The sequence below is a fragment of the Folsomia candida genome, unplaced genomic scaffold, assembly GCF_002217175.1.
Source record: "Folsomia candida strain VU population unplaced genomic scaffold, ASM221717v1 Fcan01_Sc021, whole genome shotgun sequence".
Lineage (NCBI taxonomy): Eukaryota > Metazoa > Arthropoda > Collembola > Entomobryomorpha > Isotomidae > Folsomia > Folsomia candida.
Window position 1 is genome coordinate 1,862,443 of NW_019091213.1, and position 11,512 is coordinate 1,873,954.

The 11,512-nt window shown below is 36.5% G+C and overlaps 3 protein-coding genes across 6 annotated transcripts; 1 reads left to right on the top strand and 2 right to left on the bottom strand.

Moving 5' to 3' along the window:
- Nucleotides 1–352: 352 nt before the first annotated feature.
- On the top strand, nt 353–4,313 carry LOC110858367 (guanine nucleotide-binding protein G(f) subunit alpha). 2 transcript variants are annotated; one of them, XM_022107124.2, is made up of 13 exons: nt 353–748; nt 1,965–2,042; nt 2,178–2,392; nt 2,486–2,654; nt 2,734–2,831; nt 2,903–2,957; nt 3,033–3,136; nt 3,199–3,221; nt 3,291–3,313; nt 3,392–3,512; nt 3,604–3,806; nt 3,884–4,039; nt 4,105–4,313. In XM_022107124.2, exons 2-13 carry the CDS (start codon nt 2,013–2,015, stop codon nt 4,165–4,167), a joined length of 1,260 nt encoding a protein of 419 aa, XP_021962816.1. In that variant the 5' UTR covers nt 353–748; nt 1,965–2,012; the 3' UTR covers nt 4,168–4,313. The 2 variants fall into 2 exon arrangements, with proteins under 2 accessions (XP_021962816.1, XP_021962817.1); XM_022107125.2 differs by having other exon boundaries at nt 2,181–2,392.
- A 4-nt stretch (nt 4,314–4,317) lies between these two features.
- Nucleotides 4,318–5,792, bottom strand: LOC110858374 (NADH dehydrogenase [ubiquinone] 1 alpha subcomplex subunit 8). 2 transcript variants are annotated; one of them, XM_022107131.2, is made up of 4 exons: nt 5,634–5,792; nt 5,143–5,305; nt 4,895–5,070; nt 4,318–4,812 (listed from the first exon to the last, which is right to left on the bottom strand). In XM_022107131.2, exons 2-4 carry the CDS (start codon nt 5,269–5,271, stop codon nt 4,590–4,592), a joined length of 528 nt encoding a protein of 175 aa, XP_021962823.1. In that variant the 5' UTR covers nt 5,272–5,305; nt 5,634–5,792; the 3' UTR covers nt 4,318–4,589. The 2 variants fall into 2 exon arrangements, with proteins under 2 accessions (XP_021962823.1, XP_021962824.1); XM_022107132.2 differs by having other exon boundaries at nt 5,143–5,301; nt 5,634–5,791.
- A 362-nt stretch (nt 5,793–6,154) lies between these two features.
- LOC110858368 lies at nt 6,155–9,285 on the bottom strand. Of its 2 annotated transcripts, none has more exons than XM_022107127.2 (6): nt 8,666–9,285; nt 8,467–8,581; nt 7,180–7,379; nt 7,040–7,096; nt 6,868–6,973; nt 6,155–6,791 (listed from the first exon to the last, which is right to left on the bottom strand). In XM_022107127.2, exons 2-6 carry the CDS (start codon nt 8,576–8,578, stop codon nt 6,388–6,390), a joined length of 879 nt encoding a protein of 292 aa, XP_021962819.1. In that variant the 5' UTR covers nt 8,579–8,581; nt 8,666–9,285; the 3' UTR covers nt 6,155–6,387. The 2 variants fall into 2 exon arrangements, with proteins under 2 accessions (XP_021962819.1, XP_021962818.1); XM_022107126.2 differs by having other exon boundaries at nt 8,467–8,586.
- Between the last annotated feature and the right edge of the window lie 2,227 nt (nt 9,286–11,512).

Sequence of the window (11,512 nt, forward strand, 5' to 3'; positions counted from 1 at the left end):
CCATGATTCCATTTCCCACGAACGAATGCACTGTCTCCTCTCGCCCGTCATGTTAGCATTTAGACTGAAACTAGCTACACAATTTTTGACAATTTTTACACACATCTTTCGAAATCAGACAGTTTTTCTCCACAGAATAAATGTTGCTCCAATCCAAACCGCATACGTAATGCAGCGATAAAACGATGTCGCCCTCCAACCTTTGTTAAGTTGCAGTATCAGTAAATGTGTGGAGGAGCGTCCCGATGTCAATATAGTCATCACATGGAATCCATCCATTCCAGATTTTTTGTACATGATCCATAAATCCTTTATTTAGCACAAACATCCGGATTCTCAACCCGTACAGGTACACATAGCGTCCCCCTCCTACAGACACATATATTATAGTCCTATGACTCGACTTCTTGGGAAAAGCACCACAAATTTAATTCCACTTAAAGCAAACTTGTTCATATTGTACATAAATAAATGACTTCAGTGTGTGGGATTTGTTTCAGAGAAAAGTTCATTTGTGTCACCTAAACCTAAAGTATCGGATAATCAGACAAATATTTATAAACAGTTGGCCAATTGGTTTGGGAAATAATCTCTCAAATTAAGCCTTGAGGATCAATAATTTATTTTTGCCAGAGTGGATTAACCGGAAATTCTCCGGTCAGGTGGGACGCCTGCATAATAATTGTTCTAATCTCCTCTTATCTGCCCCTCGTTGTTGATTTGATTTGTTGGAGCTCTTGTACGAATGGTATGTTCAATTTTTTATTTGTTACTCTTATTTAAATTCAGACTGATTGTGTTTTTGGTATAATAAATAGGTATGCATGCAAAATGTTGATAATACGAGTTGAGTGTGCTTGCTCTCGGGTTTTGAGACTGTTGCTCCGATTATGAATGACTGACAATAAATCAACATTATGAATTTTGCTCATCAAAATACTTACTAAGCAAGGTTTCAGGTGCATGTTGATTATGTATCTGACACTGCACAGGAGTGTGATTCCAGGAGTGGAATGTCATAAAATTTTCCTGTAAAGAGCTCATAATTCAATGAATTTAATAAACAGAACATGGTCAATCTGCGGATTTTGACAATAACATGACAATCACAAGGATTATTGACGAGTTGGTCTGATAAATACATAGTTTTTTTTGCAATTTCTGATTTTCAGAATGTACACAATTGGGGTCAGTTTCCACCCACTGACTGACGCGAATGACAGAGTGCATTAACAATTCTCTTAAAAAGTTAGGCATATCTTGCCAAAAAAGAACTTGGCATTCATTGTTGGGTGAGTTCTTCCTTTCATAATCATGCATAATCATCACCACCACCATCATATCACCAGGCAAAGGGAGATAGGTTATCTGCATGTTTTTTTCTGCTTATCATCAACCATGTTCAATTACGTAGTGCCAAAGAGCATATGCAGGCAGGCATATCACATTCTATGATGTTACTTTGCTAGGGTATGCACTGCATTATTGTACACAACCAACCACGAATTACGGATGACATTCAAATCAAACTCCGCAACTTGTGATCTTTACACGAATACCTTGAATTTGATCGGGAGACGAGAGAGTGATGTGATTACGGCACGGACGTATTTGTCAAGTGACATCAGATCAAATCTGCACCAAACTAAAGAAGCCATCCGTCCGATTCTCGGCTAATGTCAAGTGCTCTTTTTCAGCTTAACGACTCAATTTACGTAACAGTGATACAGTAACAATATCGATCTGGAGGTTTAGTCAAGTGCGAGTTTTAACAAGTATAGTCGTAAGAAATATAAAGGGCGTCCAATAAAATTTTGTGACCATGCACTAAAAACAATTGTTATTACATAATTGTGATTATTATTCGCTTCGAATAACTAATGTTCTTGCGTGACCAGTAAGATTTGTGTTGAATGGACATTAGTGAGACGTTAATATTTGGGATAATTAATCCCATATTGCAGGTGTACTCTGAATCTGATATTATTAACGGAAATTAATTAAGTGCATTCATGGGGATGCCTACCACAAAGTCGATAAAGGTATGTAAGAAATGCGAAAATATGTGCATAAATTAGTGCTTATTGTGAAATGTAATTAGAAACTGGCCAAATATTTTCAAGGATGAAAAAAAATGCATATCCGTAATATTCGTCATTTCTGTAACTCGTTTCTAGCAGAAGTTCTTCGGGTGGTCAAAGTCGCAGACGCAGTCTCAATCGCAGACTCAAAATGGGAGGAAGATTAGCCAACAAGTGGAAAAGATATTGAAAGAGCATAACGAAAATTATAACAAAATTATAAAAATCCTGCTTTTGGGGTCTGGTGAGACTGGGAAAACGACAATAATTAAGCAAATGAAAATTTTGCACGTGCAAGGATTCAATGATGAGTAAGCCGAAATAAATAATCAGTAAAGTGATGATAACTGGAAACATGAAGTGATGACTAATAAAGAACTATGTATGTACCTACAATTTTGCAGTGAACGACTCGCATGTCGCGAAATAATAAAGGACAACTTGTTCGAATGCATATCAACTTTAGTCACCCAAATGGCGACTTTGCAGATATCTTTGGGGAACAAGAGCAACTTGTCGAGTTGGACTTTTATACGAAATATGACCATCGCGAAAAATAAAGATTTCACACCGGTAGTAAAAGTCTAGCTGCAATAATTAACACTGTAATCGTATAATTAAGTTAAGCATGCAAATTTAAACTATTTTTTAGGAATACTTTGGTCATGTCAAGCGATTATGGGAAGATGCCGGTGTTCAAAAATGCTTCAACCGGGCAGCTGAATACCTTTTACCAGATTGTGCTAAATTGTATGCTAATAATTTATTAAGTTTATGTAAATGCAAAACAATAACAGCGAAAAATGGTAATTTTGTTGTAGCTTCTTGGACCGAGTTCTAGAAATTGCGAGTCCAAGCTTTTTCCCGAGTGATCAGGTAAACACTTCTTCATAAATATGTAAATTGAGGTAAAAGCTTCCGTAATGAAAGCCTGATCGAATAAATATTCAGTTCTTGCTCCATTCCCGAAGAACCACTATTGGCATTCAGAAAATCGAATTTGAAGTGCCCATACCTAAAAAGTTTGGTGGAGGTGGACCACAAAAATTCTGGATGTAAGATCATGATAAAAGGTTATAGTTGACATGATTAATAATTATTATTTTATTGCCATTAGGTTCGATGTGGGAGGACAGAAAGGTGGGTAAAATTTCTCAGTAGTAATCATCTCCTCCCAATTTATGTTAAAAAATGTCTATTGATCAACAGGTGAGCGTAGGAAATGGATTCAGGTAAATTTCATAAACAAAATACTGACAAATTGTAAGTGATGAAAAGTAGTAAAGGTATCGCTAATAAAAAAATCTCAGGTTTTCGATGGTATCCAAACCGTCCTATTCATGGTCGCTTGTAACACGTTCGACCAAGTTCTCGTAGCCGATGAAGAACGACCCATCAACAGACTCCAAGAGTCACTCAACTTATTTCAAGGTAAATGATGACCATATAAAAAAAATAGTAAAAATCACTTGTACATACCCATCAGTTCTAAAATTTGGAAACACTTTTTCTACCGTTTAAGACGTGTGGATCAGCCGATTTCTGAGATATGCGGGGTTCATTGTCTTTCTTAACAAACAAGATCTCCTAAAAGATAAGATAAATGCAGGCAACAATATTGGCCAGTATTTTCCTCAATACTACACCTATTCCGTCGATCCGGAGGATGGAGACAACAATGATACTTACATTAGAACGCGATGCTTTATCCGAGATCTTTTTCATGTGAGTACTTCTTCCAAATTTTGCATGAGTCCCAGCAATTTGTTAACTTTTTTGCAACAATGATTCCTTTTTCACAGCTCGCAACTGACGTTACACCACCCCCAACACCACGCAAAACTACCACACCCACCGTCGGGTTTCAGGAGGATCACAAATATAAAAAGCCACCCAGAGACCATAGAGAACTGTTCTTTCATTTCACAACGGCCACGGATACCAATAACATAAAACTGGTAAATTATGTAAGCATATATTTAATCTTACAGGCAAATTACGCAATATGTTTGATTCTCAATAGGTGTTTGTGGATGTTCATAGTATGATACTTAATCAGAACTTGAGGGAAATTGGGTTCGCGTGAGGGCACTTCGTATTTTTTAAACGATAATAATAAATTTTCATCTCTAGATCTAATTTACTAAAAAATGAATAAATGAGCTACAATGAATTTTTAGACTAACTTTTCCAAGCAATAATAAAATGTACGTGTTATATATCGCTTTAAAAAGTATACGTTTCAAAGTAGTTTATTACAGCAACTGACTAAATGGAGAATAATCATTTAACATGGATCCGAGTTCCATATTCTATCATCCGTGGAATTGTTTCTCTCTGATTAATTTATATTTACAAATTCTTTAAACAGGTTGTGGGTGGCAGTAATTTAGGGAACGGAAACCAGTACGAATGCATTTTTTAGTTTTTGAATACATAGATTTTCTACAAAGCCAATCATCATCCTCCGACTAAATTCACATTGTTTCTGCAATTGACTTGAGCTTCCTAACCCATTGGCATGCGGGTTCCATATTTAGCAGCAGGACGTGGAATATCTTCAGACGGGAGGTCAGGAAGAGCATCCGGATACACGGCTGGTGGTTCTGGGAGTGGTTTCTGTCTTTGGGTGTGGTGAATTCTAGGCTCGCACAGGTAGCCAAAATGTGGCCGTTCCATTCCAAAATTAGTCAACATACAAGAATCAAAAATAGCTTGGGTGTTCCGACAGCTGAAATACAATGAGAACAAAAAGTTATGTATAAAACTGAATATAAGGAGATGAGTCAAGTTTCGATTATTGATGCACTTACTGTCGCAGGGCCATGTCAGCACTCGATTTGTCAAGACACTTTGCATACGTTGTCATCTCCTTGGGACAACTTTTCTTAATCATTTGAAAAAACTTTAGAGTACAAGCCGTCACTGCTTTCCCTTCTTTTATACAATTGCGAGGGTCCTTTTCTTCCGCTTTGCACAGCATGTACTCCTACAAATTAATACAAATGCATTATTAAGATGGTGTCTATAATTAATCGTCTATCTTAAAAATATCACTCACATTGTTGACAACTTCACAATGCTTTCCCAGAAACATGCTCGCTGCTTTCAAATACGGAGTGCTCACGTTGACCTCTTGTACCGTCAGATCCTCGTCCGTTGGTAAAACGATATCTTCCGTCAACACCATCTTTATGGATGGATTTTAATTTTACGCCAGCTACCTTGAAAATAATTATGAAAAGAGAGAAATATAAGTAAATATACAAATTTTACATAGATGTTGTCTTTTGTGCTTTAGATTTTATCAGGACAAATTAAATTTTGTGCCAATCGTCGTAATTCGAAGCGTAACTAATTTATAATAGAGTAAAAACCAGAATCTAAAAATCTAAATCCAATGATCTAAATAAAATAAATAAGTACACAATAATAAATAACAAACCAACACTTCACATTTCAAGTTGAAATTTTCAACTTATTTCAAGCATATACGTTGACGAATTTTGTAAGGATATTTCACTAACAACGAACAAACTTCCGAATTCTTACCTCTGAAATGGTGTGGGTGACCACTTAATTCTGTGTGGGTGTGGTTTTGAAGGAACAAGTTTCAAATTGAAACTTTCAACTTATTTTATTTTCGGCAACTGAATTCAATCCTTTCGCACAGAGTTGAGTCGAGCTCTCCCGCATCACGAGGGAAGGAGATCACGTATCATTTCTATGTTCAGTAAGGCTTTTACTTTATAAAATTTGCATTTTCCATTCAACTACTTGTAATTTTGCATTGGTAAATGAAATTCAAATTTTTTGAACATAATTTATTAATTCCAAAATCTAGCTGGCATTTCGCATATACAAATTACTTTATATGAACTACTTACAACTGGCTTGCAATTGCAACTACCAACTACCAGGAATCTTATGGTATTGGACTAATACTCTATCTTTGAATCTTATCCTTCCATTTTCAGTTAAGCCATGTTGTGTTTACATGATATAATTTACATGCTTTTTAAAATAAATTAACGGTAACTCCTTAAGAAAATTACTATTCGAGAATTTAGACATTTAGGTAATGTGAGGCAAGATGATACCTGTCGTGGTGGTCAAACGTAATTTATTTCGTAATTGGACATGATTAAAGTAATAAAAATATTATTACATGACAGTAAAGAAGACAAACAAGATATGTGTAATTATGTACATTATGGAAGATTAGTATTTAAAATTTGTTCACTAGATATACTTCTACATTTACATATTAATATTATGCAATACTTTTACTTCCCATAAAATAATCCTACGCCTCGGAATCTTGCAATTCAGCCTCAATCTCTTCCGATGGTCTCAAATCGATCGCAAACTTTTTTGGTTTCGGAGCACTGATTTTCCCAGCGGCGACCTTTTTCGAAAATATTTCAAAAGCGGAAGCCAACGAGTAGGTCAATCTTCTCGCCGTTTGGCGAGAATCGCACACGAACGCGTGGCAACGAAAGGGCAACGCCGTTCCTCCAGCCCCGTTGGTTTGGTTAACCAACTGCGACAACTTGACCTCACTCTGGCCTTTGTCCGTCCTCACCACAATCATGGCGAATACGCGGGTGTAAACGAGATCCTGAACACCGTAAGATATCGATTCTATAGCAAATTTGCCGTTCGGATAGTTTGGGTTAATGTTTTGTGGCATGGGACCAACTGCGATTCCTGCAAAAAAAATTTGAGATTGCGGTTAAAATTTCATGTTATCAAAATCTGTATGCGTATGTATATTAGCTTTTACCTTCCTCTGTAACATCCATGCGGAGAAGGGCCAACGCTTTTTCTGGACTCTTGGATAAACTCGTTTTTGCATCGTTGACCATTTCGTCCACAGGCCGACGGGTGTACTACTCGGAAGATAATGCCCAAGATTACAATTTGCATTGATTTTACCCACTCATAAATAAACTCACCTTAATCCCCCACAAATTTGAAGTCTCTCGAAATCCCAAATATTTGACAACAAAGCGCTACAGAGTAAAAACCATGTTAAAAAATGTGCCCAATTTTTTGCGTCATTATTTAACTGCTTATATTTATACGTATTACGTACTTGAGGTAGTTTCAATGACGTACTTGTCTCTTGACTGGTTTGCACCGTACCAACTTTCTTGGCACCACCCCCACTGGACGCGTGTTTGAGCATGTTGGGACTCCGGTCTGGCAGCGGTGACCCCTGATCTCTGATCTCGCCTCTCCCAAACTCAAAGCTCGACTGACTCCCTTTTTTACTCAAACTTCCGGACTGAGAATCTGTTTGTGGAGGATCGAGGAGAGAAGATTTCATCAGATTATTATTATAACTTTAGCCAGTGACACTGTAACTTTTATTTGTTTAGGATTTTATTGTTTGTTGACTAGTTGATAATCAGAGTCAGTGCATGAATTGTTAGTCGTTCATACGTTCGTACGTATGCAGTTTGTATGCTAACTAACAAAGGGTAAAAGGTGACGTGTAGTTTTACATATGTCAAATGAAAATTCAGCATGACAGGACCAGGACAGAACGGAAGGATGCTTGGATAATGATAAAATACCTACATTATTGCATACGTACGTGCATTATTCATATGTGCAGAGATTCACTGATGATTATACACACAATTAAGTTGGTTGAGATCAGAAGACTCATCAGATCAGGCATGTGGCAGGTTATACACCAGAAATTGTGCATTGTTGTTGTGATTGCGAAATGTGCAGTGCTGGGTATGTGGCGATGTGATCGTCACAATGTAATTTGAGGATGGGTTGGGTAATTGAAATCCATCGGATCTGAGTTTTGATTGTCATTATGCTCGTTGGCCCAAATATAAAAGAGGGGAAGTTGGAGAGGCTTGCTCCACTCCAAATTCTAAGCTGGTTAATTCACCTCGTATAACTACTCGATCTAATTACACACAAATTGGTAAGTATATAGGTACATTCATGTGTAGGAATTGTTTTTTTTATAATGAACAGTGTTTTTTAAAATTTCGAAAATTTGGTTGCTGCATTCTTTTAGCAGTTTTACATTTATTTTAAATCCCTAAACCAAAAAACAGACAGTAGATACGTTTGGAGTTTCAAAATCAGTTTTTTTACTAGAATTGGTGAAAATAATAGGAATAGTATGTACCTACATACATTTTAGGGATTATCCGGTCAAGGTTATCATCGTGAAGGATTATTTGATAATCAATGTAATGTGGAAAATGAGACAAAACGGTATAATGTTCGCTCGTCTAGTGTGTATAACAACTTGGAATATGTTACATGAAGATATAGTCATTCGAGATAAAAAAATAAATTTTCTAAGAATCCATGTTCGAATTTTTAAAATCTTTCCAACAAACAAACATACCCGGTGATTGGAGGAAATGGTTGCCATCATTTTGGTCATCTTCATTGAAACTTCTGGCACTGTCAGATTTCAATGAGATCGAGTCACTTGATTTTATCGAACTCAAATCCATTTTCTGTCCTTTGTTCAATACAATAAAAACAAATTTAGTAATTACAAAACAATGTATACGTAAATTATCTGTAGATTTTTTCTTTACCGATTTGTCTAAACAGTGATGGGCGAGGAAATTGAAATTCTTAGATATGCGTAGTAAAAAATGTTTAGTTTAGTCGCTCAGTTTTCACACTTTCCAGTTTAGTATTTGTCATTTGTCATGAAATACCAATTTTTATTACGTGTTACAAATTATCACAAGCAGTTCTCACACTCTTACGATTTTTGTAAACACTATTGGAAATCCTGCTGCACTCGGAATTATTAATTTCCTCGACGAATTATTTCAGCTAAAGTAAATTTACACAAGGATCATATATGAATAATCATGTCTCTTTTTATTTAACCCTGGATCGAGTCACTTATCGGGAATAATTACTCCAATCTGTCAACTGGCCACAAACAAACTCGGCACCATCCGACGCCACTCCATCCAATGATATGTATGTACTTCGCACATTGTGTTACCAACCACCATGATTTTCTACCAGCCGTATTTAATGATAAGCCTCCATCACCTCTGTTCTTCTGTACTAATTGAGTGGACACGAACGAAGATGAGTCAATTTATGTAGGTGAGATTACGTATGAATTAGCAATGTGTGTACATACATATTATGTACATATTTATGTGCGTGTGTACGGTGTGAGGGACTCTGTGCAACTAAAACTAATCATTTATTTTATAATCAATAACTGATTACCGAGGAGTTGACAATCCCATTACCATTGGTAATTTACCATACCGTCCCACGAAACAAGGAGTGAGCAATAATATTGTTCGCATATTAACGATAATATTTCAATGTGAATAACTTGACCGGTTGCCAGAAGAGTTAACTAACTGCGCTACGATATTGACGATATACGAGACCGTGAATGAATGTAAATATGTATTATTCAATACTAAATAACTAGTAAATATTCATGGATGAACTTAATTTGATGGCTTACCCAACACACAAACATACACGAAATACCTGACTGACGCTAGTTTTGTAATATCTATGTGTGTAATTACTTTGTTAACGCAAGTATTTGCATACAGCACATGTACAGACGTGGTCGATGGAAGAATTTGTTCAACCACGCATTCCAGAAGGTGTGGAACAAAGCAAGAAAGTGAAAAGTTAATTATTCGCTCGCCGTAGGAATTCTACGTTTAAAAATTGCCATCAGTGGCTATCATCGCACAACATCAATAATCGTATTAATCTAATAAAAGATTAATGGTTATTGTCTTCAGAGTCAAATTTGGAGCAGCCAAATATATACGTACGTACAACAGGGAAGTGGTTGGTTATGCAGATAAGTATATTTAATTTACAAGGCGTGGGAGTGAGAAAGAGATTTACAGAAAGATTTATAGTTTAGAAGAGGAAATATGGGAGTTGAATTTTGGGAGTTCTTTGGTGTTTGACAGAGTTTTGGGTACGGGTGGGTGGCCTTTTCGGTAAATTGTCCGATAAAATTACCGAAAATAAGTAAGTCCCAGAGGTCACATTACTCACCTCCACCGTAACGTGAAACCAATTGAGTAATTGATGGAGTGGAATAAGTGGAAAGTTTTGTCTCATCGAGCATCTCATCTTGGTGACTTCGTAGCAATCTTGCGTTGGGGGGAGAGGCACAAAAACGTGTTAATGACGAAAGATATTCCTTGACGGTTATAATCTGTATCGTTCTATGAAGCATATTTGAAACGGCGTCCCGTCTAATTTTACTCGGGCTAAAAATACTCTATTTTTGTAACAAAATGTGAATTAAATGTCATCCAGAAACGTGTGACGACAAAGAGAAGAAGGTGAGTTGGCCAGGAAAGGCTCAAGGTTCCCAAAACTTTCTAGGGCTTGACCTTGCCGAGATGATGCCCATTCTACCTGCTGCACGAAGAAGGATGAAATCGAAAGTGCTCCTGATTCTGGTTTCCCTTGATTTTGACTGGGATTTGTTTAGTCAAAACCCAGCCCAAAAACCGGTTTCTCCATTAGATCTGTACATATAATAAGTGGTATTTACCAGTCACTGGTCAATGTCAAACCCCTTCCAGAATATCTACCTTTCAGGTATGACATGGCATGAAAGCTGGCTAATTGAAAATCACTCTAACCAGAAGTAAACGAGGTGAAAAATTTTATTTATAAAATTACTGCTGGACAGATTGAATTTTTTTTAATTAAAAAGAATCCACCAGGAATTGCATTCTCATTCAAAGAGATTTCAACTACCGCATTGTGTGGCATCGACTGACTGCATTACATCGAGAAGTAATAATAATTAATAAAAATCAACAAATAGCAGGAACTGAAATTGCTCTATATATTCATCCATTAATGTGACTACTGCCCACACCACAATAATTTATGATCTCGTCGTCTCGGTCAATTTCTCTCCTTTTAATTTATCACTACCAAGTACTAACTTGCAATTCATTCAGATCAAAAGCGACGCCCATCCCAACGATCCACGCTGCAGACTGATTTTGATCTATGGCTGCTTATGAATAATGTGACCATTGCCGGCTGCATGTTGTTTATTTAAGCAAATTAATTTATAATCTTTACGTAAATTGGTTATGGTCACGATATGAAGTAGAGCAAAAATCATACACGCACGGATGTGTGTGGATTTGTGTGTGAAATATGACTCCATTCAAGTGTAAATCTTATCGCAAACTTCAAAATATGTACATACGTTCGTCACAACTTCACAACATTATTAGAATTATTAGTGTGGAAAATGGACATTTTTTAAAGATCTGCTATTTTTAGTGTGGTGTAACTTGTGCGTTATACAATCCGACAAAGAAACTTACATGCAAAATTTACCGCATGCAATTAAATGTAATTCATATTCAGTGTAACAAAATGTATGATTATATTTGCCTGCA

Bases quoted from the DNA above. Each gene is read 5' to 3' on its own strand.
- LOC110858367 (XM_022107124.2), top strand. From the start codon at position 2,013: ATGGGGATGCCTACCACAAAGTCGATAAAG. The intron at 3,137-3,198 runs GTAAGATCATGA...TATTGCCATTAG, and splicing joins GGACCACAAAAATTCTGGAT to GTTCGATGTGGGAGGACAGA. The intron at 4,040-4,104 runs GTAAATTATGTA...GATTCTCAATAG, and splicing joins ATACCAATAACATAAAACTG to GTGTTTGTGGATGTTCATAG.
- LOC110858374 (XM_022107131.2), bottom strand. From the start codon at position 5,271: ATGGTGTTGACGGAAGATATCGTTTTACCAACGGACGAGGATCTGACG. The intron at 5,071-5,142 runs GTGAGTGATATT...ATTAATTTGTAG, and splicing joins ATTGTGAAGTTGTCAACAAT to GAGTACATGCTGTGCAAAGC. The intron at 4,813-4,894 runs GTAAGTGCATCA...ATTGTATTTCAG, and splicing joins GCTGACATGGCCCTGCGACA to CTGTCGGAACACCCAAGCTA.
- LOC110858368 (XM_022107127.2), bottom strand. From the start codon at position 8,578: ATGGATTTGAGTTCGATAAAATCAAGTGACTCGATCTCATTGAAATCT. The intron at 7,380-8,466 runs GTATGTTTGTTT...CTCCACAAACAG, and splicing joins CCATTTCCTCCAATCACCGG to ATTCTCAGTCCGGAAGTTTG. The intron at 7,097-7,179 runs GTACGTAATACG...TTTACTCTGTAG, and splicing joins CGTCATTGAAACTACCTCAA to CGCTTTGTTGTCAAATATTT.